Below are 25589 nucleotides of genomic sequence, written 5' to 3' on the forward strand. Positions count from 1 at the left end.
AAAATGTAGCCAACTGGACTTGTTAGTACAAGTTACTCTCAAAGACTTTCAGAGTTGTTTCTCATGTTCTTAATATGGTGGACAAGAATATTGACATATAAAAGTTTTTCTACCTTGTGAAACCCAATTCCCCAAAACTCAAGTGAGTTAAATAATAGGCATTGCTCATAGTGGGATGAATTTAAAAGCCTCTCCAATTGTCGGTGTCTTTTCTTATTGCCCTGGACAGAGACAGCCCCTGATCCCTCACCAATTGCAAGAAAAGCAAACCTTTCTTGGAGGTCCTCGGCTGGGCAAAATCACCTTTTGCGTGTACATTACCAACTCTAATCTCTCCTGGGAAAGAAAGTCTTGCACTTCCACCCTAGTTGTCCTCCTGATCTTTTTCTTATACTTGACTGGAGGAGTCGGTAGCCTAGGAGCTGTGCTTAGAAGGGGTGCCTCCAAGGGCCAGAGCTACTGCAGAAAATCCAAAACTGGGCTCTACTTAGCACCTCCCAAAAGAAAAAAAGCACTACTCAGCCCAGGGAGCACTGGTATATCACTAGTCCCAGTGCATTTCCTCTTTCCTCCCACCTAGGAATAGATCATTAAAGTGTTTCCTCTTTCCTCCCACCCAGCCACTTAGCCAAATAAATGAGTCCTTGATATTGCCTGGAGTTGATCTGCTGTGGAATTGTGCCAGTTGCTCTAAGAAAAGAGGCATTGTTTGTCGCAAAGGGTGGGGAGGGAGCAAGTATTACTATACCTTTTACTTTCTCATTCTGTATTGTTCATGCTTCTCTCCTTTTTCTGTCCTTTCTTATGTTAAAAAAAACACAATAAAATCCACTTCATTCAGTTGCCAATTCTTTATTTATCTTAAGGCTTTGCAATTCTGTATATATCTCAGTACTTCTCTGCAATTCCTAACTGTTTAGTTTCTCATTAGAAGAAACACACATCCTTTCGGAGGCAAACATGAACAAGTCACACGTGTGTCATCTGAACATAAAGAATATCACAGCCAGTTCAGACCAATGTTCCATCCAGCCCCAATGTTGTCTCTCTCTCCGGGACAGCAAAACATTTGGGAGAGAATATAAGGGTTGCCTTCTTTGACGTTTGTCCTAGGGCTATATCAAACATCTCTAAGTTTTCTCCTTTACATTCCTAACTAAAAACCCACCATGGACCTCTCATACATTCATTTTTTCCAAACCTCTAACCTCTGGACCTTTCTGCTTTCAAAACTGCATGTGGTCATGAATTCCATAAGTTCATTACCCACTATTTGAAGAAATATTTCCGTTTGCTTGTTTGGAATCTGTCATCTTCAGGCCCCGGCCCTGGTGATGTGGGATTTGGTGAACAACATTTCTCTGATGACCTTTGCTACACTTTGTAATTTTATAAACTTACATCACATCCCCTCATAGCTTTTGCTTTTCCAAGCTGAAGAATAGTAACCTTTTTAGACTCTCCTCCTAAGGAAGCTTCTCCCTCTCCTGATCATCTTAGCTGCTCTTTGGGTTTCTTTTCCCTGTTCCATGTTCAAATATATTACATTCTTTGTGAGATGAGGTGGACACAGTTATTATTCCTAAGGTGGGTTAGTAGACAAAGCTCTGCCTTTTATCTTATTTTCTATGCCCTTCCCGATGATGCCCAGCATTTCAGTTGCTACCATGCGTTAATAATTTGAAAAGGCAAGCTATTTCCAGAGAGGTGACTGAAAAGTTAGAGTCCAATGTCATGTCATTGTAACTTGGATTATGTTTCCCTTAGTGTATTATCTTGCACTTGCTCACACTGAAGCTTACCTGTCACTTTTCTGCCTCTGGGACCAACTTTATGAGGTTTTTCTGTAATACAGTCCCATCTGCATGGCATTTCACCACCCAGAAGAGCTTTGTGCCATCTGCCAATTGGAAGTTTCAGTTTACACTCCCTCTTCCAGATCATTTATGAATATGTTGAACAAATCCTATCTAGCACCAATCCTTGGGGGCCCTCACTGTGTACACATCTCCATCCTGAAAACTGACTGCTGATTGTTTCCCTTTGTTTCCTCTGTCTGTGCCAGTTTGTTCTCCAGTATACCATATTCCCTCTAATTCCATGATTCTTCAGTTTTGCTTTTTCAAAGCCTTTGATGTGGAACCTTATCAAAGGCCTTTGCAAAATATATTCCAATCTCCCTAACAACTTTCAAGTAGTACATGGATGTAAACTCTCTTCCCCTTTTCTGAGTTTGTGAATGTTTTTCACAAACTGTCAGAAGAACAAGTTGAGTCAAAGCTTCAACTTAACAAATGTAGGAATATATACATATAAAATAAATTGATGTATATATACTCAAATTCTCAACCTGTTAACTGAGAGCATCCCAGCCACAAGAAAGCAGTAATGATCTAGTTTTTACTTCAAGTAGGATTAAGTCAGAGAATGTTTTCCCTCAGTATCCTGGTTTAAATCTAACCCAGTTAGAGGTTCAGAAAAGACAGCCTGTAACTGCGAATAAAGCATTCAGACTTCTCTGCTTCTGCTGTCCCATACCTTCTTCAAAGGGCGCTAGCAGTTTTTCACCTTTTCACCAGTAAATACACATTTTCATACTATAGGAAGCTAATTGGACTTTTGCTCATAGCAAACAATAGCCTATCTTTATAAAGGGAGCAGATCTCCAGAGTATTTCCATTGGTTCCAGCCCTGAAATAGGGAAGAAGGAGCTTGTGGTTAGTATTGATTTCCCAAGCAATATACTGAATGTGTCATTCTTCAATATATCAATTACTAGCATTTTGGGGGACCCACTTTTCGAATCTGCTATCCAGTTTTATGTTACAGGTCATCTAAGAGAATGAGATCAGTTTCTTAAATAGGATAGTTTATTTTAAGAGTTTACATTTCTTTTTTAAATTATCCATCATTTTACAAAATCATAAATGCAGTTCTATGACTTTTTTTTCATTGACTTGTGGGTTTCAGTCACCAAATTAAGTTGGTCAATAAGCCTTTATCAAAGATCTAAAGTGAACACTGTATATGTAAGAAGTCTGGACTCATGGGACTTTTATCCAATTTATAAATTGTTTCTAAAAGGAAAATTTATGATCTTTGGAATTCATCATACTAAGTTGACTTGAGTCCAACTCCCTTTTCTCTCTAAAACCTTGATGTAATATTTTGTTAGAAAAGATGGGTTGGAGAGCAGATTGGACAGGTCTAGCCAATATGACTTTTGCTGATGAGGTGGCTGGGCCCAGCCAACCCTGTCAATGATCTCTTGTCACTTCATTTATTCTGTGGAATGTGAAAGGTCCTTAAAATCCATTATTCCTTTCGTTTGAGAATGGAGATTTGCAAAAGCATCTGCCAGCCAAATTTACATTGTTTCTGACAATAAGCGATAGGGAAAGCATGGATGATTGAAATTCACATATAATCCAGTGCCTTATTTTGTCCATTAGTTCCAACTTGATACTCCAACCAAGCAATATAGAATTGTTTACAATTAATAAACTTGATTGGTTTTTTGTCCTGTCTGTTCCCTGCTCCTGAACCACCCTCTCCTAGTATTGCTAGTTCCACGAAATGGTTAGAAATCAGACAGCTGGAGATGAATCCCAGAATGCAGATGATTCACACACTTAGTAGTCAGCCCTGAGTGATTAAGAGCTGACTACAGATAAAAAGGTCAGAATTGTTCTAACTCTTTCTATTCCTCCTCTGTATTGTTTTTAAGAGACTGAATGTCCTACTTTCTGAGAGTGACTGTAGACAACTGTTAGGAACACATGTCCAAACCAGAAGCTGAGAAGTATGTATGAAAGTGTTACGAACTACCCAAACCCATCTAAACTATCTTTATTCATCATGTCATCTCTCTCTCCATGATCTTCTGTCATTACCAGTAGTCATTTAACTTTGTTAATCTCTAGAAATTATGCTTACTCTCAGGTGTTAAGCTCCCTCTAGACTGTAAGCTCATCGTGGGCAGGGAATGTGTCTGTTTATTCACTCAATCGTATTTATTGAGCACTTACAGTGTGAAGAGCGCTGTACTAAGCGCTTGGAAATACTGTACTCTCCCAAGCGCCTAATAGAGTGCTCTGCCCACAGTAAGTGCTCAATAAATATGATTGAATGAGTGAATGAAAAAAAGCAGGCAGGGGAATCATGCTCTAGAAAATTCAGAGGAGTTTTGTGACTTGCTTGATTTTTGTAGGTACTACGACTTGACTGCAAGTTTGAATGAATTTAAGAATCAAAGCACTGAAGCTGAAGAATTAACTTTGTTATTTGTGTTCTCTGAAGAAAGGATTTTTAAAATTTCTAAACATCGTTTACATAACACTTCTCCCTTCCATCAATCGCTTAGTAGTAATTATTGAATGCTTATTGTATGTATCAATCAATCACATTTATTGAGTGCCTACTATCATCATCATCAATCGTATTTATTGAGTGCTTACTGTGTGCAGAGCACTGTACTAAGCGCTTGGGAAGTACAAGTTGGCAACATATAGAGACAGTCCCTACCCAACAGTGGGCTCACAGTCTAAAAGGGGGAGACAGAGAACAAAACCAAACATACTAACAAAGTAAAATAAATAGAATAGATATGTACAAGTAAAATAAATAGATAAATAAAAGAGTAATAAATATGTACAAACATATATACATATATACAGGTGCTGTGGGGAAGGGAAGGAGGTAAGATGGGGGGGATGGAGAGGGGCACGAGGGGGAGAGGAAGGAAGGGGCTCAGTCTGGGAAGGCCTCCTGGAGGAGGAGCCAAGCACTATGTGCCAAGCACTGTACTAAGCACTTGGGAGAATACAATATAACAGAATTAGTTATGTTCCTTGCCCATAACAAGCTTCCAGTCTAGAAGGGGGAGACAGACAACAAAACAAAACATATTAACAAAATGAATAGAATAAATATGTACAAATAGAGTAATAAATCTGTACAAACGTATATACATATATACAGGTGCTGTGGGGAGGGGAAGGAGGTAAGGCAGGGGGGAGGGGGAGGAGAGGGAGAGGAAGGAGGGGGCTCAGTCTGTGAGCCCACTGTTGGTTAGGGACCGTCTCTATATGTTGCCAACTTGTACTTCCCAAGCGCTTAATACAGTGCTCTGCACACAGTAAGCGCTCAATAAATACGATTGAATGAATGAATGAATGGGAAGGCCTCCTGGAGGCAGATGTGGTAGTGGGATAGGATGAGTGCTTGGATCAGCGTGGTAGCAGTTTGGATGGAAAGGAAAGGGTGAATTTTAGCCACGTTGTGAAGGTGGAATCAACAGGGTTTGGTGACACTGAATATGCGGGTGGAATGAGAGAGATGAGTCAAGGGATAGAGCCAATGCCAAGGTATAGAGCCGTGTACTAAACGCTTGCGAGCATATGATACAATAATGCTGGTAGACATAATCCCTGCCCACAAGTAAATTACAAACTATCAGTCAAGTCTGTTGTCAACCTTTGCTGCCAAGGCTTCTGGGCTAAAAATAACTGTGGTATTTATGAAGTGCCTATTACGTGCCAAGCACTGCACCAAGATTGGGACAAGATAATAAAGTCAGACATAGACCCGGTCCCACATTACCCTCAGTGACTAAGTAGGAGGGAGAACTAGTATTGAATTTCCCTTTTACAGATGAGGAAACTGAGACACAGAGAAGTTAAAGTCACTAGCCCAAGGTTCCAGAACAGGCCTGTGTTCTTTCCATTAGGCTAGGTTGCTTCAGCTCCTCATACTGCTAATTACTGCATATCAAATGCTACCCCTTAATTACATTTTCCCTTCAGTAATTAGTCTGGACAGGGAGCATCTTTCCAAAAGCAGAGTTGTATCTGAGAGCTTTTCAGACATAAATCAAGCACCCCTGTTTCACTGAGTCATTTACTTCTATAAAAACAGTGTCTACATAATGTGTCGTGGTCAACAGTATCAGGATCTTGGCATCTGCAGCTCTGTCCCCTTCCAAGCACTGAGCACAGTGTTCTGCACATAGTAAGTGCTCAGTAAGTACCAGTGATTGATTGGTTGACAGAGAAACAGAAATCCTGCTGGGTCGGGCCCATGACCCTTTACAAGAATAGTGCCAGGGCACCTTATGATGCTGCTTAGGTAACTGCTTAAAGGAATACACTAGAAGGCAGGTCATGGTGATTCACATGGCTCTCTTAGTACAGGGGCTCTAGCATGTGTGTGTGTGTGTGTGTGTGTGTGTGTGTGCTCACGCTCTCTCTCTCCCTCTGGCTCTCTTTCTCTCTCCCCTTCCTTCCTTCCCTGTTGGCATGAAGTAGGGAGGCAGAGGTGATGACCCAAGGACCCCAAGGGCACTGAACTCCAGGCATATTTGGGTACTTTCCTGAAGAGGCCAACCCCTTTTTTGTCAGCATAGCATAATAGGTTGCCAAACACTCTGTGCTGTGTGATGATTTTGCTGTCATCCTTAGGAGATACTCACAAAATAAAAAAGCTTAAGAATGCAGATATTAACCCATTGTACTAGCGGTTGTTGTATTCTAACTATTTTAATTATTTAGAGGTCTTTCTTGCCTGTTGCCAAACCCTGATAAAGTAACAGCATGTTATTTGGTGTGACAGATTTTCCTGTTTTAACTACAACTGCTGAGTCCACACAAGACTTTTAATTGAATATCCCAAAATAGTATGTCTCTATAAATTAGGCGGATGATGCAGGATCAAATAATGCATAAACACCTCTCCATATAGAAAAATTCAGCACAGATCTTTACCGGAATCTATATGGAATTTATGCCAATGACTCATTCTTTGTGTTTTCATTTCGGAGATTTGTTGCAACTAATTGTTTGAGGATGACTTCCTTTGGCCCACCAGGAAGTTGGGATTTAAATGAACAAGATGCTTCCCTAGGGGTTCCATTGTCCAGAGGAGGAGACTTTGAACTTTGATTTTTACCCTCCAATGTCAGGATGTGGCAGGTGGGGAAAGTTTTCAGGTAACAGAACGAAGGATTGTTAAGTTTTGTGCATCATTACTGATTGAGTTGCAATCCTGTTCCCTAACTCAAGGTTTTGTTTTCTATTTTTAAGTGGCATTTCTTAAATGCTTACAGTGTGTTAGGCATTGTACTCAGCGCTGGAGTAGATACAAAATAATCATGTTGGAAAGTCCATGACCCATGTGGGGCTCACAGTCTTAATCCCCATTTTACAGATGAGGTAATTCAGGCACAGAGACATGTCTTCTAGACTGTGGCATGTCTTCTAGACTGTGAGCCCGTCTTCTAGACTGTGAGCCCGTTGTTGGGTAGGGACCATCTCTATATGTTGCCAAATTGTACTTCCCAAGCACTTAGTACAGTGCTCTGCACACAGTAAGCTCTCAATAAATACGATTGAATGAATGTGGCAGAGCTGGGAGTAGAATCCAGGTCTTCTGATTCCCAGGCCTGTGCTCTTTCCACTAAGCCATAGTGCTTCTCAATTCTTATTCTTCTAATTTTTTTTTTTTGACAAGAAGGCCAAGTCCATTGATTAGGCTAGAGATTCGGACCTGGGAACTCAGGAAATTATCTCCCAACTGGAGCACTTATTCTCAAAATGATTGGGGGAATTCTGCTTCCTTGGTTCTAAATTACAGGAATTTAACAGGAATTAAACAGGATTTACATGATATATCATCTTCATATGGATCTAAATTAGGACTTGGTAGGCTCAGCATTTGGGAATACTCTTTGACATCCTTGCATGAAGAGTGGTTAGCTGTATACAACAATACCCTGCCCAAAATCAATCCATCAGTGGTATTTATTGAGCAGTTACTGTGTGTTCTGTACTAAGTCCTTGGGAGAGTTCAGTACAATCCATAGACATGATCCTTGCTCTGTGTAACAGAGAAGACAGACATTAAAATTAATTGCAGGTAGAGGAAGCTCCCTTCCTCCGTCCCCCACCAAGGGACAGGAACCATGTCTAATTCCCACCTGCATATTCTCTCCCAGCACTTAGTATATGCTGTGTACACAGTAGGTGCTTAATAAATTCTATCACTTCTACTTCTATAATGCCTCCTGAGCAATTAGCAGATCCCAAATAGCCTCTAGAGAATGAATTAAGGGAATCTGTTTAGCCTTGTCTCCAGATGGAAAACTTCTCTTTGATTGCCAGAATCTTTCAGGATCCTAGATACCAAAAGGAAAGGCCTTCAAACTTTCTCCTTCAGAAGCAAAACACCCCTCCTTGGAAATTATTTTTGTATCCAGAAATAATGGGATTTTCCCTGAGTCTTGCAAGCTAGAGCACTGTTTTAACAACTTTCCAGTATTGCCCCAGATTTCCTCAGTCATTCTCCCTGCTACCCTATGAGTGTGGCACCCCCTTGGTTTTCCAGAATGAAATTTCCCAGTGTGGCTTGAACTCCCCAGATGTCCGTGCTGGTAACCCACAGCCTCCTAGGGCAGTGGCAGATGCAGAAGAAGATTTTCTTGTGAAAAGAACCAATTGTGTTGTCCTTCCAGACCCAAGGGGCAGGCTCTCCTCGATCTTCGCCCAGTCACACCATCAGCAGGCCTATTCCTATGCCTATCCGATCTGCGTCTACTTGTTCTACCCCGACCCATACGCCTCAGGACTCTCTGACAGGGGTAGGAGGAGATGTCCAGGAAGCTTTTGCACAAAGTAAGTGACTTTGTCTGTGTTCCCCTCCTTTAATCTGGGAAGAAGCTCAGATTGAAGAGCTTGAATGTAGCTGTCTAGGCAGCACACAAAAAAATCCACACACTTGATGACTGGGGTATTTGTTTAGCAGTGACTGCTGTGGTAAGCGTGCCATGCCCCTCTTTGGGGTCAATCAGAGCAGGTTGGAGGAGAGGAGAAGAAGAGAAGGGAAGGAAGGGGTAGTGGAAATGCAGAGGAGTTGGAGAAAGCAGGGACCAGACTATGGGAAATGGCATTAGAGACTCATGGGTTCCAAGAGCTTTGGGGTCACTGGGAATCGGAGGGAGAAAAGCAGAAGGATATGCTCCTTCCTGTCCCATACTGTGGGTAAGTAGCTGAGCTCACCTGGAGGCAGGAATTGCTGTTAAATATTAAATTACTTTATTCAGTTACAGTTAATCAGTGGTGTTTTTTGAGCACTTACTGCATGCACTTTACAAAGCTCTTAGGAGAGTACAGTACAACAGAGTTGATAGACATGGTCCCTGCCCACAAGGAGCTGACAGTCTAGAGGAGAAACTTATAGTTTAGCTTATGAGAGCCTTGTGGTTACTAGGAATTAGGGCAGAGGAAAAGATCACGTGCTCCTTCCTGGCGCATATTATGGGTAGGTAGCTGAGCTTACATGTAGTCAGAAATTACCATTAAGTATTAAAGAATTGTATTCAGTTACAATCAGTGGTGATTATTGAGCTTTTACTGTGGGCCGAGCACTGTACTAAGCAATTGGGAGAGAGCAATACGACACAGTTGATAGACATGTTTGCCGCGCACAAGGAGCTTGCAGTCCAGAGGACAGATTTACCGTCTAGCTTACAAGTGGCTGATGTGCTTCTGTCGTATTTTACAAGGCATTTGGAAAGCTCTTTAGTTTATGATAGTGCTTTTTTTGCACTTGCCAGCTGAATCTTACACAATTAAACAAAGCTAGCCCAGGGGCCCTGTGAAGCAGTGGGGAGCCAGTGGTGGTAGTGGAAGAAGGCCATGGTGGGGAAACAGGCAGCCACTGCAGGACGAAGAGGAATAATGGCCAAACAAAACCAGAGAGTCAGGAGGGAGAGACTGGACCTTGGTCTCACTGGATCTCCTTCTGCCATTTCTCCCCAGCCCTTCTGCCAGCTTTGGAAGAAAGCAGAGAGAGAGAGAGAGAAAAGTAACATGGGAGAGGAATCTCTCTAGCTATATATATATATGTATGTATATGGCTATATATACATTTCTCTAGCTAAAGAGAGAGAGAGAGAGATGTGATATATATATATATATATATATATAGTCTGATGCTGATGGGGACTAGCGTAGCCATAGCCTAAAAAGAATTGATTGATAGCTACCGTATGCGCATAATTCAGTATGGGGTCAATTTCTACCTCAGAAGTTGTTTTCAAACCCAAACATTCTTCTGTATCAAGAATTGCTTTAGAATTGAGCGTGATCATTTTAAGGGGAAGGGTTTTTGTGAAATATTTATAATATTAAAAGACATTTATTGAGTCTGCATAGTGAGCAAGGTAGTTTGCCATCCTCATAGCCTCTGCTCATCGGGGTTATGGTCTAATTTAAACTGATAAGATGCGGCTGGGGAGAAAATAAACCGAGAGTCTACACAAGGGAAAGATTGGGGACAGTATAGTAGGAGAAGTATTAAAATGTTTTCGTCAGCACTGAACATCTTGGCCAGGGTCCATTTCTTCTTATTGAAGAACACATTGTGGCTCAATCTTCAGAGTAAAGGGAGGGGAATCAGTCCATCATGGGGGAAGAGAGTAACCAGAGCTGTGAGATGTGAGTTCCAGTTTTTCGGACTGTGCTGAACACTGCCGGCCTTGGACAGCTGATCTGAATTCCATAGATAAATAAATAAATAATTATGGCATTTGTTTAGCACTTACTATGTGCCAAGCACTGATCTAAGCGTTGTTAAGCACTTACTATGTGCCGAGCACTATTCTAAGTGCTAGGGTGGAAATAAGGTGGTAATAATAATAATGATGATAGCATTTATTAAGCGCTTACTATGTGCATAGCACTGTTCTAAGCACTGGGGAGGTTACAAGGTGATCAAGTTGTCCCACATGGGGCTCACAGTCTTAATCCCCCGTTTTACAGATAACTGAGAGAAGTTAAGTGGCTTGCCCAAGGAGGTGGGATTAGAACACACGTCATCTGACTGGGCCCATTGGGTGGGTGCTACCTCTCTCTCCGGTTTGGGTGTGGTGGTTCATCTAATGGCAGGCAAAAAGAAAGGTTCAGGTATGTGGAAAGAAGAGAGGCACACCCATCTGGAAATGACACCATCCTGGTTCCCACCCTCCCTCCTACAGCTCCGGGCAAAGGCTGCTCTCTGGCAAGGGCTCCCGATGTGGGCTGGCGTCATCTCTGTCTACACCATCACTGCCCCACCCAGCTCTGCTATAGGGGATAGGAGAGTGGTTACAGTGAAAGTTAGGACCTTTAGCACTGAAACAGAATGAAATATTTCATGTTGGAAAAATTTTAGCATCAGTTTGAATTAAGCAGTGGGGGGGAAACTCTCTCCCACCCCCTGCACCATCCCCTGAGTCTCTTTTACAGACACTGAAAGAATTCCCCATCTAGTTCCAGCTCTTAGCCCCAGTTCACTGATTTCACTTTAACAAATATGAGTTTTATTGCAATGAATAACTTCCAGATTTCTAGCCGTGTGATTTATGACTGCTTTCTTCAGTGTCTGGAAAGGCCTATTTTGAGGAACCGTAGCAAAATAACTTCTTTTAACACGACTCTGCTACTTTCTGAGAGAAGTATTTGCGGGAAACAATGTGGTTTGCACTTTAGGTGATTGGGGGTGGGGAAATCTTTTATGTTTTATTTTTCCTCCACTTAAGGTGCAAGGAGAAATTTACGGAATGACTTGCTGGTGGCAGCTGATTCCATCACCAATACCATGTCCTCTCTGGTTAAGGAGCTAAACTCAGGTGAGATCCTCAAGTCCAGTTACTCTGAATAAGCATGTATTTGCTTGGAAACAAACCTAGAAGTCAGAATTCACCTTCATTCACTTCTAGATATTATTGAAATTCCAATAAAAAATTTTGGAATAGCAAATGTGAAGGAAATGCAAATTCTCGTATTATTTGCCATTGCTTTTTTAATGTTATTTGTTAAGTGCTTACTATTGTCTGGCACTGTACTAAGTGCCGGGATAGATGCAAGTTAATAAGGTTGGACATAGCCCTTGTCCCACATGGGCTCAAAGTCTTAATCCCCATTTTACAGATGAAGTAAGTGGAGCACAGAAAAGAGAAGTGACTTGTCCAAGGTCACATGGCAGACAGATGGCAGAGCCGGAATTAGACCCAGGTTCTCCTGATTTCCAGGCCCATGTTGCTTCCCCTTATCAGGAAGCCCACGCCGCTTCCCCTTATCAAGTTTTTGTCATCTGGGCTTTCTTGACGTCAACAGCTTAGAACTGTTTGGAGAAGCAGTGTGGCCTAGTGATGGAGCCGAGCCCTGAGAGTCAGAAGGACCTGGGTTCTAATCCCAGCTCCGCCATTTGTCTGCTGTGTGATCTTAGGCAAATCACTTCACTTCTCTGTGCCTCAGGTACCTCATCTATAAAGTGGGGATTAAGACTGTGAGCCCCAAGTAGAGCATCAACTGTGTCCAACCTGATATGCTTGTATCTGCCCCAGCTCTTAGAACAGCGCCTGGCACATAATAAATGTTTAACAAATGCCACAGACATTTAAAAAAAAAAACCAAAAAATCCTAGGGCAGTTTGTGCCAGGCCGTGTATTAGCAAGAACTGGGATGGGATGGGTCAGGCTGGACCCTGGATTATTATTGGAATGTCCTGTTCCACTCCCAAGAAGTTACCTGAACAATTGATTCTGCGTACAGGTACTTTTTGAAGGGAGTGTTGTGGTAGAAAAATCTGAACATGCCAAAAGATCATTAATTACCACCTGTAGGACAAACATCAGACTGGCAAACCCAAACCCACCTCAGGAACATAGACACCTGACTGATTAACTGACAGGATTTTAGGCAGTTCCTCCCTCAGGCTGGTGTCAACCGTGTTCCACTTCTACCCTTGGAGATCTCAGAGCAAATCCTCTAATCTTAGGCAGGCTGGTGGCCAAATACAAAGGGAAGTGCCGGGCCCCTAGGCCACAACTGTCAATCATGTGCATTCCTAGACCAATGAGGAGGCAGCTAGGTGATTAGAAAAACATACCCCATCTGTGGCAGCATGCTTTTCATCTCCTTCCCGACAAATTTCAAGAAAAATCTCTGGCATCATATCCTCGGTGTTAAGAAATCCACCATGTTAACGCTATCTTGTTTGGAAAAATGACCTCTCATTTGGTCATTGCATTCTAGCCAAACCGCATAGCGAGCATACAAGTCGTGGCAGAACTGATTGCACCGAACGTTGTTCAGACTCCCAGTAAGTTAAGGTCCAGAGTTATTGTGGCTTTTGTTTGAGAATTGCACAGAGGTAACTGTCTCATATTCCATAATCTGGCAGAAGTGGGGAGTGAGACGGAGAGCAACGTTGACTCTGAATTTGGGCGGACCCAATTTGATGATCTGGTGCCATCCCCAACTTCGGAAAAGGCTTTCCTGGCACAAATCCATGCCAGGAAGCCTGGCTATCTTCATAGTGGAGCGGCCACTGGCACCATCCGCAGTGACATGTGAGTATCTTCCCTGCATTTTGTCCTCTGGACCAGAGAAACCTGTGGGAAGTAGCAAAAAACATTCAGTCATTCATTTGTATTTACTGGATGCCTATTACGTGCATAGCAGTGTACTAGGCCCTCAGGGGAGTACGGTAAAAATTAGACCCAGTTCTTGCCCCAAAAGAGCCAATATAGTTGTTACAAAAAGAAAGCTTAAGTCCCCCAAGAAGCGATGGTATTTTCTGAGCTGCTGACTTTCCAGTATCCTCGAGTGATTAATCATTGATGAGTACAAATAATCAATTATATCAAAAGGGGAAGTTCACCTGCAAACCCAACAATTAACAAAAGCCCCAAACCAGCCCAGACCAGGCACCTCCAATCGGGGTAAAAAGGAGGAGTCTCCTTCTGAACCAGCCACCTTCCTCTGGTTAGAGGCCTTCTTGATCATCCGGACCTCCCCATGTGCCAGAGATCAACTCCATCTAATTAAAAAAGGTCACTAGTTCCACCTAATACATGAGAAATAGATTCACTCAATTTAGCCTGCCTCCTCTGTGCACGTTTGCATTTCAATTATGAGGGCTACAGCTCTCCCAAGTGCTTAATACGGTGCCTGCACACAGTGAGCACTCAGTAAACACCATTGATCGATTGAGTGATTGATTTCAGCCAGCCCTGAATCACGTGGTATTACTAATCTGACAATTGAGACAGTGTGGCCTAAGGGAAAGAGCACAGGACTAGACATCAGGAGACCCAGGATTGAGTACTAGCCCTGTTACTATGAGATCAAGTCCCTTAACCTCTTTAGGCCTTAGTTTTCTTATCTTTAAGGTGGTGATAAAATGAATTGTGAGCCCCACGTGGAGCAGAGATAATCTTATAACCTTGTATCAACCTATGATACAGCGCTCAGTAAATACGATTGAATGAATGAATGAATACAGCAGATTAGCAGACACTTTCCTTGCCCATTGCATAGCAATAGTGTCGAGCATGCTTCTGATGCTGGGGTAGATACAAATTAAGCGGGTTGGACACAGTCCCTGTCCTACATGTGGCTCACAATCTAAGTAGGAGGGAGAACAGATATTGAATTCCCATTCTGCAGATGAGGAAACTGAGGCATAGAGAAGTGAAGTGATTTGCCCAAGGTCACACAGCAGACAAGTGGCAGAGCCGGGATTAGGACCCACGTCCTCTCACTCCCAGGACTATGCTCTTTCCACTGGGCTAAGTTACTTCCCAAATCCTTAGCAAATTCACAGGCAGTTAAAATAGTCCACCTGGGTCCTTTTTTTTAATCACTCGTTTAAAGAGGGTTTCCATAAAAATTTCTTTCCCTCCAAACTCCATTCATTTACAGAGGTCTTCTATGCTTATCGGTTTTATCTCAGTGTTACAGAAGACGGGGACCCTTACGTGAGAGCGGACGATGAGAACTATGAAAATGACTCGGTTCGCCAGCTGGAGAATGAGCTCAAGATGGAGGAATATCTGAAACAGAAACTCCAAGATGAAGCCTACCAGGTAAAGGAAAATACTTTCAAACGCCTGGACGTGTAGCAGTGAAGTGTATTGCCGAACTGTTCGGAAGTAAGGCGGTCTGGGGGTGTTTCCTCATATGACCAGCATGGAGTGTCGTGGTATGCCTCCAGTGGGTCTAGAAAGTTGAAACATTGGAAAGCCAAAAGACTCGGGACTGATTTGTACAAATAGTATGAGAAAAACATTACTGACCCGTAAAGTTCTCGATACTGACATAACTTTGCATAATGTAAGGTGCTTGACATCAGCTGTGACATCGATTTGGTCCCTAGCTAGGCTGTGACGTGCACCCAGCAAGCAGAGAGAGCCCTCCATGGCCTGCAAGCCCAGGTGACAGGGAATGGTTGTTGGTAGAAATTAGAAACTGTCTAGAAGCTCCTCCTCCTCCCTTAGTCAGTCAATCAATCATACTTATTAAGCACTTACTATATGCACAGCACTGTACTAAATGCTTGGGAAAGTCTAATATAATATTATACACATTCCCTGCCCACAGCAAGTTTACAGTCTAGAGGGGGAGACAGACATTATTGTAAATAAATAAATTACAGATATGTGCATAAGTGCTGTGGGGCTGGGAGGGGGGACGAATAAAGGGAGCAAGTCAGTGCCGTGCAGAGGGAGTGGGAGAAGAGGGAAGGAGAGCTTAGTCAGGGAAGGCCTCTTGGAGGAGAAAATGTACTGAAAAGGAGAGGGAAGGGAGGAGGGGAGCAAGGGGGGAAGAGAGAGGTAGAGCAGGGTGAAGAGGTGGGGAGGATGGCAAAGAAAAGGAGAAAGGAAGAGAGGGGGGATAAGAGAGGGGAAGGAGGGGAAAACAGAAAGGTGGAAGGAGACTGGAGAGAGATGGGAGGGAGGCCTCCCCATTCTTCAGCCCTTACTTCCTCCTTACTCTCCTGCCTCCCCCAACCTTACACCTGGGCAGGTACTTAGCCCAAATGCATCATTTGAAAAGTGGGGTGGGGAGGGAGATCCAGGACCCCACAGAGTAGAGAGTGAAGGGGATCCCAGTCTGGAGTGGGGGGACCTGTTGGCCTTCGGGAACCTGCTACTGGGATGGTGAGATGCTGGGAGAAGGAGGATGAGGAAGAGGAGGCGACAGCAGCAATGGGTAGTTCACTTGTCCCAAATGCAAGTTTCTCAACAGGTGATTTGTTCTCACGCTACCTCCCCCTCCACCAAGTGGGATAGGGCACTGGGCTTCAAGCTGTAGGACTTGAGCTGATGGCACCCTGATTGGCCTGAGAGGGCAGAGCTCCCTGCCTCGCTCTTGAGGGAACCAGAGTTGTTCATTTTTGGCTACTGCGCCTGCACCTACCCCAGTGTGACGGCTGCCTGTGTTATCTGACATGGAGATCTTTGTACGGGCTTTATTAGGACATTTTTAAGGTCTGCCCACAAATTTATGGGTGGTTGAGACAACTCTGCCTGGGAAGCAGAGGGAGTCAGGGGAGGAAACATAGGGACTGGGTGAATTTTTTTTTTTTACCCACATCCCATCCAGGCAACAAGAGGGTGAGTCACTTTCAGGTAGGTCCAAGCCTTAGTGGTTCCATAGCTGTGACATGATACAGGGAATGCTACGGATAACAACACCAACAATAATAATAATAATAGTGGTATTTATGTGCTTACTATGTGTCAACCACTCTTCTAAGCATTGCAGAAGGTACATTCAGTTGTACTTTTTGAGTGCTTACCGTGTGCAGAGCACTGTACTTAGCGCTTGGAGAGTACAATTCGGGGACAAATAGAGACAATCCCTACCCAATAACGGGCTGGTCAGACACAGCCCCTCCTCCTATACAGGGCTCACAATCTCAGTCTATAGTCCCTTTCCCTAAACATCCAGATTGGCTTCTCTGCTGCTGTAATCCAGACTGTTTTCCTCCCTGATCACTGTTCTGTTGTAGTTACATGAGGATGGGCCCAAGGATTTCCCCCTGCTTTACTGGGCTTCTCCCTGGCTTCCTTCATATTTTACGCCCCCCGGAATCAGGCCTCCAGCAGAGGGGGAATATTCCCTACAGACACTGGCACGGTAAGGGGAGTCCAGAGCAAAATGGACTGACACATCCTCTTTTATAGAAAGTGAAGCTTGGCTTCATAGTTGCCACCGCTCTAATGGGAAATTATTGGAAGAAAGAAGATGCAATAAAAAAAAAATCCAGATTGCATCGCAGTGTGCGTTTGGAGGCAGCGGAACAAAAATCCTTGGCTCCTTCTATGCTGTGGTCTCTGCAGCTTTTCATAGCTTGGACAGAACTCTTGGTATTTCATTAGTCTCATCAGTTCTGCCTCTCTGAATCCCTGGGAAAAGATCACGTTTCAGAGATGGCTAACATACTGGCCCATTCATTGCATACATATGTATTTGCTTCTGCCAGCCTATGTACACGCGCTCCGGGGCTACAGAAACCTGGAAGAAATCGATGTCTTGTTTTTTCCACCCCCAGGGACTTGGGCAACATTTTCCAAGGATGCAAAACACGGGTCCTTGGTTTGGAGGCAAGCCATGAAGAGTGTTAATAGAGGGATTGTTGGTGATGTCCTTCCCAATCATTTATCATTTACCTGCGTTTCTAGTCCAGGGAGATAGAGCTGGGGAAAACGATCAGGGCCCAAGCTCCAATCTCTAAAGGCTCCTCAGCTTGGCCTTTGCTTGTGAACTCCTAGTTATTTCTGGCAGTAGTTGGCCCCAGCAGTTTTGTGAGAGTGGAAAAAAATCACCTCTGCCAGGACAGGGAGGGCTTGGATTTTCCCTCTTTCCTCTTAGGCTGAGTATATAAAAAGCAACAGTCTGTTTCCCCCACCCTCTCCTCTCTCTTGGGTACCATGAGTCTAGAGAAGAAAATGTACGATGGCTATTTAGGGCCAGTCATCCCACCCAAGGAAGAGTTATTGGGCAAATTCGGTATGGTTTCCTCTGGATGTCCTGTGGACACACAGCAGCTTGGTCAGGCTGAATGCTGCCTCCACCAGTCTCTCATTTTCCTTATCTATGTGCTTGGCTCCTCTCAAAATAATTCCTTGCTTGGCTGCTTCACTGGCTCGACTGTTCACCTTTCTTATTTTCTATCCTTTTTCCACCTACAGGTCAGTTTGCAAGGTTGATTGCAATATCCTTCTATCACTCCCCCCCTCAAGTAAGTACCGCTTCATTTAGAAGGGAAAATGGTTATTGAAACTGAGTTCCAGTAAGCCTGACACCCAGCCACTCTTTTGCATGTGATGTGATGCCGCTTCTGCCTTTTGTCGAAGAATAGGGCCCCCTTGCTGATCATCTCTGATACCCCAGCCAACGTGTGTTCCCCTCTCAGAAGCATGGGCAGGCAGGCCCTTCACCTCCTGAGCAGGTGGTCAAGATCAGGTGGCCCCGGGCCTTGTCCCAGCCGATCCTCTTCCCCTGGTACCACCCTGCAGCGGGGGTCCACTATTGCAATCTCTGGAGAAAAAAAGTGATCCAAGATATTGAGGAACCTGGGTTTTGTTATAATAATGTGTACCCTGAATTTGTACCGTGTTTTTATTTTCCAGAGTGTTTTCACTTTGCTTGTTTTGTTTTTGTCCTCACAGCACACCCACGAGTTGTAAAAGGGCAGGTGTCATTCTCCTATTTTACAGAGAAGGAAACTGATGTTAAGAAAGGTCACACCTGGCAGTGGAGGTGGGATTAGAACAGTGGTCTTCTGACTCTTGGACCTGTGCTCTTTCCATTATACCACTCTCCCTCCCTTTTCTACCTGGTTCTATGCCCCGCTTTAGCTTAGATATAGCATGATAAAGCTAAACGTGATAGACTGTAGCCGCTGTCAATTACAGACAAGAGAGTCAAAGTAAAAGATGCTGTGTTAAAGCAAACCAAATATGCATCCTCCTTACACAGGGCACCAGCTCACTAAGGCCAGTTGAGAGCAGTCATTGGACAATTTTCCCACCTGCCTTTCCTGGCCGCCCCCGGCACCATCTTAGAAAGGGCCAAGACGATCCAGCCGGGCCATACAAAACTATGCTGTCAGCAGTGTCAAAGTACTGCCAGATACAATGCCAGATAGTTGTTTTGTTTTGTATTTTACTTCCTGGAAGCGAGATCCCCTCAACCCATCTATCCTGGATGTCTCCATTAAGGTGCCCCACACATGATTAGTCTAGCTGAGTTACTTAACACTGCCTTCAAGACCCATCACATCTACACTACTGTTGATTAGAACCCCGAGCTGCTAGGTGGAAAAGTTTCAGCGACATCTAAAATGTCATCATAGTTAGTAAACAAGGCTAACCAACTGGGATATTTCTGGCTTTTGATCACATTAGGCAAGTTACAGTTATAAGGCTGAAAACCCAGGTACAAAAACTCCTACAGTTGCTATTTTGCGGTAGTGGAAAACGGTGACAAAGAGGTGAATGAGGCCTTATCATTATGGAATGGAGAGGTCTTGAATTTGAGCCCTGTAGCAACTCCTCTATCTTTGCCTTTCCCTGGCTTTGAGCCACTGCACCCGCTGCAGACTCATTTGACTCATCAGTGAAAAAATCCCTGAAAATAACGCTGGAAACCATCTGTTCCAGCTCTGTCCGATTTAGCCGTTCCCTTCAGCAAGCCAAACAACAGTTAACCATGCTCACTTTGGGTCTTGTCAGTGTTTTAAAGAACAAACCGGAGAAGCTGTGCGTCGGAAAGGCCAAACCAGCCATTCCTGGTGGGAAAGAGGTTTTAAGCCACAATTTGTGCAATATACACCCGTAGGTTCACTTGACCAGGAAAGAAGTAGTGTGGCTTAGCGAATAGACCCCAGGCCTGCGATTCAGAAGGATCTGGGTTCTAGTCTCTGCTCCACCACTTGTCTGCTGTGTGACCTTGTCACAACTTCTCTGTGCCTCAGTTACCTTATCTTTACAATGGGGATTAAGACTCTGAGCACCATGAGGGACATGGACTGTGTCCAACCTGATTAGCTTGTATCTACCCCAGTGTTTAGTACAGAGCCTGGCACATAGTAAGTGCTTAACAAATTCCATAGGAAAAAAAAAGATTCACCAAAGGGCAAGTGCACAATTTGTCAATAAAGAAAATGGAACTTGAAGGTGGGCTGCCCGAGGTCACACTTTGCATGTTGAATTTGCCAGTCAGTCAATCAGTAGTGTTTATTGATTACTCTTCCTTCCTAGGCTGGCCCTCTGGAAAGTCTTTTTGGAGAAAGATAAGACAGAGTCAGATACCGTTGTGACACCTGTTGAGATAGGAGGAAATTTGGGGTTTAGGTGGCAGAATTCATGAAGGGAATCAGCCCCTTACAGCTAAAGTTGAGGCCCACGGACAATCAACCAATAGTATTTATTGAGCACCTACTCTGTGCCGAGCACTGTACTACTTGAAAGAATATAGTAGAAGTAAAAGAGAAAAATTTACAATTTAAGGTATTGTTAGCTTTCTTTAGGTGGGAATTGGTAGACCTATATCCCAACTCACAGAAATCAATCAGTGGTATTTATTGAAGGTTTACTCTGGCCAGGACACTGTCCTAAGTGCCTGGGTGACCAGAATCCAGCTCTCAAGTCTGATGTGTTGGACACTGACGGTTACACAGGGATCATGATTGTGCTGAATGCAAGGGGAGTGTCCAGCCTCTGAGTCAGAAATGAATCTGTTGCATCTCCTCAGAGGGAAGAAACTGATTTCTTCATGTGCCTTGCCCCTTAGTGAATTAGCAAAGGTCTGCTCAAACTCAGAGGCTAAAGGTAATTAGGTCAGGCATAAAAGAAGTCAGACAGGAGGTTTCTGGTGGTTCTTTATAGCCCTTCATTTGAGTTTCACTGAAATCCGCAGTAGGATGGAACCATCCGTCATGAGAACGCTGAGAAGCAGTGTGGCCAGTGGAAAGTACACGTGTCTGGGAGCCAGAGGACCTGGGTTCTAATCCTGGCTCCACCACGAGTCCGCTGTGGGACCCAAGTCATTTTAACTTCTCTGTGCCTCAGTTACCTCATCTGTAAAATAGGGAGTAAGTCTGTGCCCCATGTGGGACATGGACTGTGTCCAACCTGATTAGCTTGTATCTACCCCAGCGTTTAGTACAGTGCCTGGCACATAGTAAGTGCTTAACAATTACTGTAAAAACACTGGAGGCAGATGCCTGGGCAATCTGTACCTAGAGGTGGGAGGAACTGGAGGAAAAGGAGGGGAGTGGAAAGGCAGGGTGAGCCATATATTGTGGGCTAGGAAACATTTTAGCTTGAGTGAAGATGTTGAAGGGAAGATCCCCAGCAGCCTTTAGGGATTCTTTAAAGATAACTCAAATTAGGGCCCCTTCCCAGGATTTCAGATCTCACCCCTTTCCAACGAGGAGGGGCCCAGCCTGGCCAACGAGGCTTGGGTCCTGGCCATAGGAAGGGCTGGCTTCCCAGATTGCAGAACAGTCACCACATCCATGTTTCTCCCAGGCAAGCCGCAGTCAGATGAATGACGAAAGGTACGTGAAAACCAATGATGGCAAGAGCTGCAAACAGACCGAGGAAGACGAGGAGGAGGAGGAGGAGGTGGCAGCAGAGGAGAAGGAGGAGGAGGAGGAAGGCGGTCGGAATACCCACCTTCCCTGAGGAGTGGAAACAACCCATTCAGCAGCTTCAACTAATCAATCAATCAATCAGTCTATCATACTTACGAGCGCTTACTGTGTGCAGAGCACTGTACTAAGCGCTTGAGAGAAAAACCCTAACTAAACCCGTCATTTGGATGACTGTAGCTCAGTTACCTTTTGTTCTAAGAGTTGTAGTTTGTAGGTCTGTGTTTTTGGAGAAAAAAAAAGACTTGTTTAAAGCTAAAACTTATCAGCTATATTTTCTGTGACATGGCTCATCACTGCGGAAGCACACAGGCTATAACCCTGGGGCTGCTGTTTCCCATAATGGCAGTGTTAACAAAACATTTAAACCTTTGCACATGATGTTGAACCCTGTTCAGTTTACAGTAACAATATTAATGCTGTTTATAGCCAGGAGTTTGATTTCTGAACACTTTGAGGTTTTAGTAGAATGGTTTACTATACACTGTATATTTTTTTTCCACAGAGATTGGGGGAAAAAAAAAACATGAAACAACCCCAGACAGTTATTCATCAACCCTGAAGGATTTTAATCCTGAGTGTGTGAATTCAGAGTCCAGAAATTAAGATCCAGGCTCCGTCTGCAACGTGTGGCCAAGTCTCTGTAGAAAGGGACTTGGACCAAATGCACTTGGATAATCCAATCCTTTGGGCTAATGCATAACTGAGAGTTGTTTTCTTTCAAGATTCTCTAACAAATCAGCCATAGAATTTAGTGTAAATATTTTTTTTCCAAATAGATATCATATACAAAAAAGGCAACATTCAAATGATATAGAATCTAGTTTTTAAATCAGCACAGATCTTCTTAAAACTGTGAACTATGTTTTGAAATACTCGTTACTAAAGCTGTTTATAAACCACAGGTGCCATAAGATCCCTGAACTGACTGACCTATAATCTTCCATGGTTTTGTTTCATTGATGTTTTAGCTTTAGTGAGCATGTCTTCAACACATCCTCTCATTCACAAGTTTTCCCTATCAGGTTGATTTGAGGCCTTTGGCTTGAAATGTACAGGCTTTAAAAGTGCGCTTGGAATGTCCCCTTTCCTTTTATTTCTGAATGTATCTGGCCTTAGCTGGCTCCTGGGTGTTCTGCATGCAATCTTTGGGAAGAGGCTGACTCCTTGAGTGGAGAGTTAAACAAAAGGGAAAATTACATTCATGGAAAAAAAGGAAGCTAAAGGAACCTGACATTTGCCCTTTCCTGGAGAACAGAAAGAGAACAGAAAGTCAGGAAAAAAGAAATGGTCTTCAGATCTTTCCAGTTGGAAGATGCAACATTTGGATTCCTGGGGTTTCTCTGATCATTCCTTTTCTTCCCTGAAATCTGAAAGAAAGAAAAAGAGGGTGAGTGTATCACATTTTGGAATCAAGAGCTCTGAATAGGCTAATGTTACACACCAGTAAATGCCTGAGCTGGGCCTGGCAGCGTCGTTTGCTTTACAGACCGTCAGAGTCCTCCACTACCCCAGGGAGTGGTTGCCGTTCAGACCAGGGATCCTCTTGGCCTTTCAAGTGCTCCCTTTGCCTTTCAAGCACTCTGTCCAGAAGGCTGTGCCATTTTCCCTTGTAGGTGGTCTGAGGACGGCCAGATGGTTGCCCCCAGGGAACTGGGAGGAAGCAGTGGGCACTTTAGAGTTCACATCTTGCCCCTAGGCAGCTGTGAGTGCAGAGGCCCCCTTCCTACCTCCCCCTCACCGCCACCACCAAGCAAACAGCCTCCATGTCATGTCCTTGAGGGGCAAAATGAGAACAGAAACCCAGGTTTCTTCATGCTTCATGGTTAGTTCGGGTTTCTTCATTTTTCTGTTGGGATTTTTGGTCTTTTCATCCGCATTGCTCCTATGGCATCTGCCATCCCTGAGGGGAAAGGAAGCCCCGCCTCACAGCCCCTTCCCACTCCTCCTCCTCCTACCCTCAATCCCCTGGGCCCCTTACCTCTCCTCGGCCCCTCCCGCCTTTTGGGAAGGAGGACCACCTGTGCCTCACAGTCAGCGCTTAAAGCCACAACGTCCTAGACTCTGAAATCGCTGTTGGCTTCAGAGAGCTTCCAGGCCGTGACGCCGACCCTCACAGCTGGAAAAGCCCGCCGAACCGTCAGAGCCAGCCACATCCTTTCCGTTTCCCACTCGGAGAGTCAGCCGTCCCCACGGGAGCCGGCCACGGCAGGCCCTCGGTGGCTCCGGGTCTGCTTTCAGAGCAAACTAGCCACCTTTTCTTTCTTTCTGCTGACTCCAAGCCTGAAGGCCAGTGAGAGGCCCCAAACACCCCTTCCCAACTTGGAACTTGAGGTGGAGCTTCTCGGCTCTCTTCGTTTGCCTCGCCAGATGTATTATGTTCGGTATTTTGCCAAGCTGGCAGTGTTTTAGCTCAGCAAGTCTGTCCGTTGGATACTATTATATCTTGTGGTTTGTCGTTTCTTAGCCATTAAAACTAAGAACTACGCAGAAGTGGCCCTCGGAAATGGTTGCTTTTCATTACTGGTGAGCTTCAGCGTCGCGGCACCGGGCCCAAGGGCTGACGGACTCCTTAGGGTTGGGGAAACTGTTGCAGGTGGTAAGGAGGGAGGTTGGGGAAATGTTCGGTCAGTTAGAAGGGAGGTTTGAAGGATTTGGTGAGGACTAGGATCTCGGATGGTCACTACTGCTAGGCAGGGAAGGTTCATTCGTAAGTAGTAGCGTTGTCTGAACTGCATTAAAGGAGTGTGGGCTTTGTTGTGATATAATATGTATTTTCTTATATGCATGAGCCAAACTGTTGCATCATGATTTAGCACCAGTGTCTGCCTTTAATTTGGTCACCTCTGCTCATTCCTTCATGAGTTCTTGGTTGTTAACTGTAGATAGTCCTTGTAAATATCGCAACCACGGTCGCTTCAGTCACCTTGGTTCATTTCAGCGCAAGGAGCCGCAGGCAACAAGAACTCCACGGTGTCCTCGGAAGAAAGGGCATTTTTATTTTTGAACCAAAAAAAAAAAAGTATGAAGAGTTACATCTTGAGGCTACTAACTGTAAGACCTTTTTAATTATGACTACTGTACTTTGACGCCACTTGAGACAACAGATGCAGAGACACTAAAGATTTCACAATATTCATTGGTATTGTAACAAAACTACTATTGTATGGGTTTTTTGTATTGCTGTTAAGTATTGTTTTGTGTGTATGTGTGTGTGTGTGTGTATGTGCGTATGCGTGTGTTGGAACTTACCGGGGACATGTTATATTTTGAAGTGATTAAACTATTTAATTGTGTGTCTATATTTTGGAATGGAATTATTTCTTCATTAAAAAAAGATTTTTAAAAATACTACACCTCAGCTTTTTCCATTATTTAGTTTGAAATATATTTTCTGGAGTTCAAGCGAAAACTAGTTGGACCAAAGAGAAAAGGCTGCCTAGGACATAGAATCTTTGTTTTTTTACAGTGTACAATATTACAACTGAATCATTAGCCTGTGGGAATCCTTATGCTTCTCCTACGGATATTTTGAGCAGAAATGCTGTTAAAAACTTCAAGTGATTGACTGTAATATTTAATGTACTGAGAAGTGTAATGGTTAGTAATTGCAGTGAAGGCTGTCTTTGTTGTTAAGGTATTGAGAAGCCTGCATTCAGGAATCCCGAACGGCCAGTGGATCATCATCATCATCATCAATCGTATTTATTGAGCACTTACTATGTGCAGAGCACTGTACTAAGCGCTTGGGAAGTACAAATTGGCAACATATAGAGACAGTCCCTACCCAACAGTGGGCTCACAGTCTAAAAGGGGGAGACAGAGAACAAAACCAAACATACTAACAAAATAAAATAAATAGGATAGATATGTACAAGTAAAATAAATAAATAAATAAATAGAGTAATAAATATGTACAAACATATATACATATATACAGGTGCTGTGGGGAAGGGAAGGAGGTAAGATGGGGGGGATGGAGAGGGGGACGAGGGGGAAAGGAAGGAAGGGGCTCAGTCTGGATCCCATCCCTTCTCTCATCCAAACATGTCTAAATATGTACACACCAGTTCTCCTATCATGCAGGGCTTGCATTCTTGCAAACC

At 43.9% G+C, this 25589-nt stretch overlaps 1 protein-coding gene across 25 annotated transcripts in view; it reads left to right on the forward strand.

Moving 5' to 3' along the window:
• DTNA (dystrobrevin alpha) overlaps window positions 1–24834 on the forward strand; it is a 321656-nt gene extending 296822 nt beyond the window's left edge. For 17 of the 25 annotated variants that reach the window (XM_038766548.1, XM_038766544.1, XM_038766547.1 and 14 more), the window contains 5 exons: window positions 8507–8666; window positions 11573–11662; window positions 13219–13387; window positions 14773–14905; window positions 21362–24834. In XM_038766548.1, coding sequence (XP_038622476.1) covers window positions 8507–8666; window positions 11573–11662; window positions 13219–13387; window positions 14773–14905; window positions 21362–21517 — 708 coding nt within the window. In that variant the 3' untranslated portion in view covers window positions 21518–24834. Of the gene's footprint in view, window positions 1–8506; window positions 8667–11572; window positions 11663–13218; window positions 13388–14772; window positions 14906–18016; window positions 18067–21361 lie in introns of all 25 variants that reach the window. The other 8 variants (XM_038766553.1, XM_038766555.1, XM_038766554.1 and 5 more) reach the window with 1 other exon arrangement.
• The last annotated feature ends 755 nt before the right edge of the window (window positions 24835–25589 follow it).

This window comes from Tachyglossus aculeatus, chromosome 25, assembly GCF_015852505.1.
Source record: "Tachyglossus aculeatus isolate mTacAcu1 chromosome 25, mTacAcu1.pri, whole genome shotgun sequence".
NCBI classification, from domain to species: Eukaryota; Metazoa; Chordata; class Mammalia; order Monotremata; family Tachyglossidae; genus Tachyglossus; species Tachyglossus aculeatus.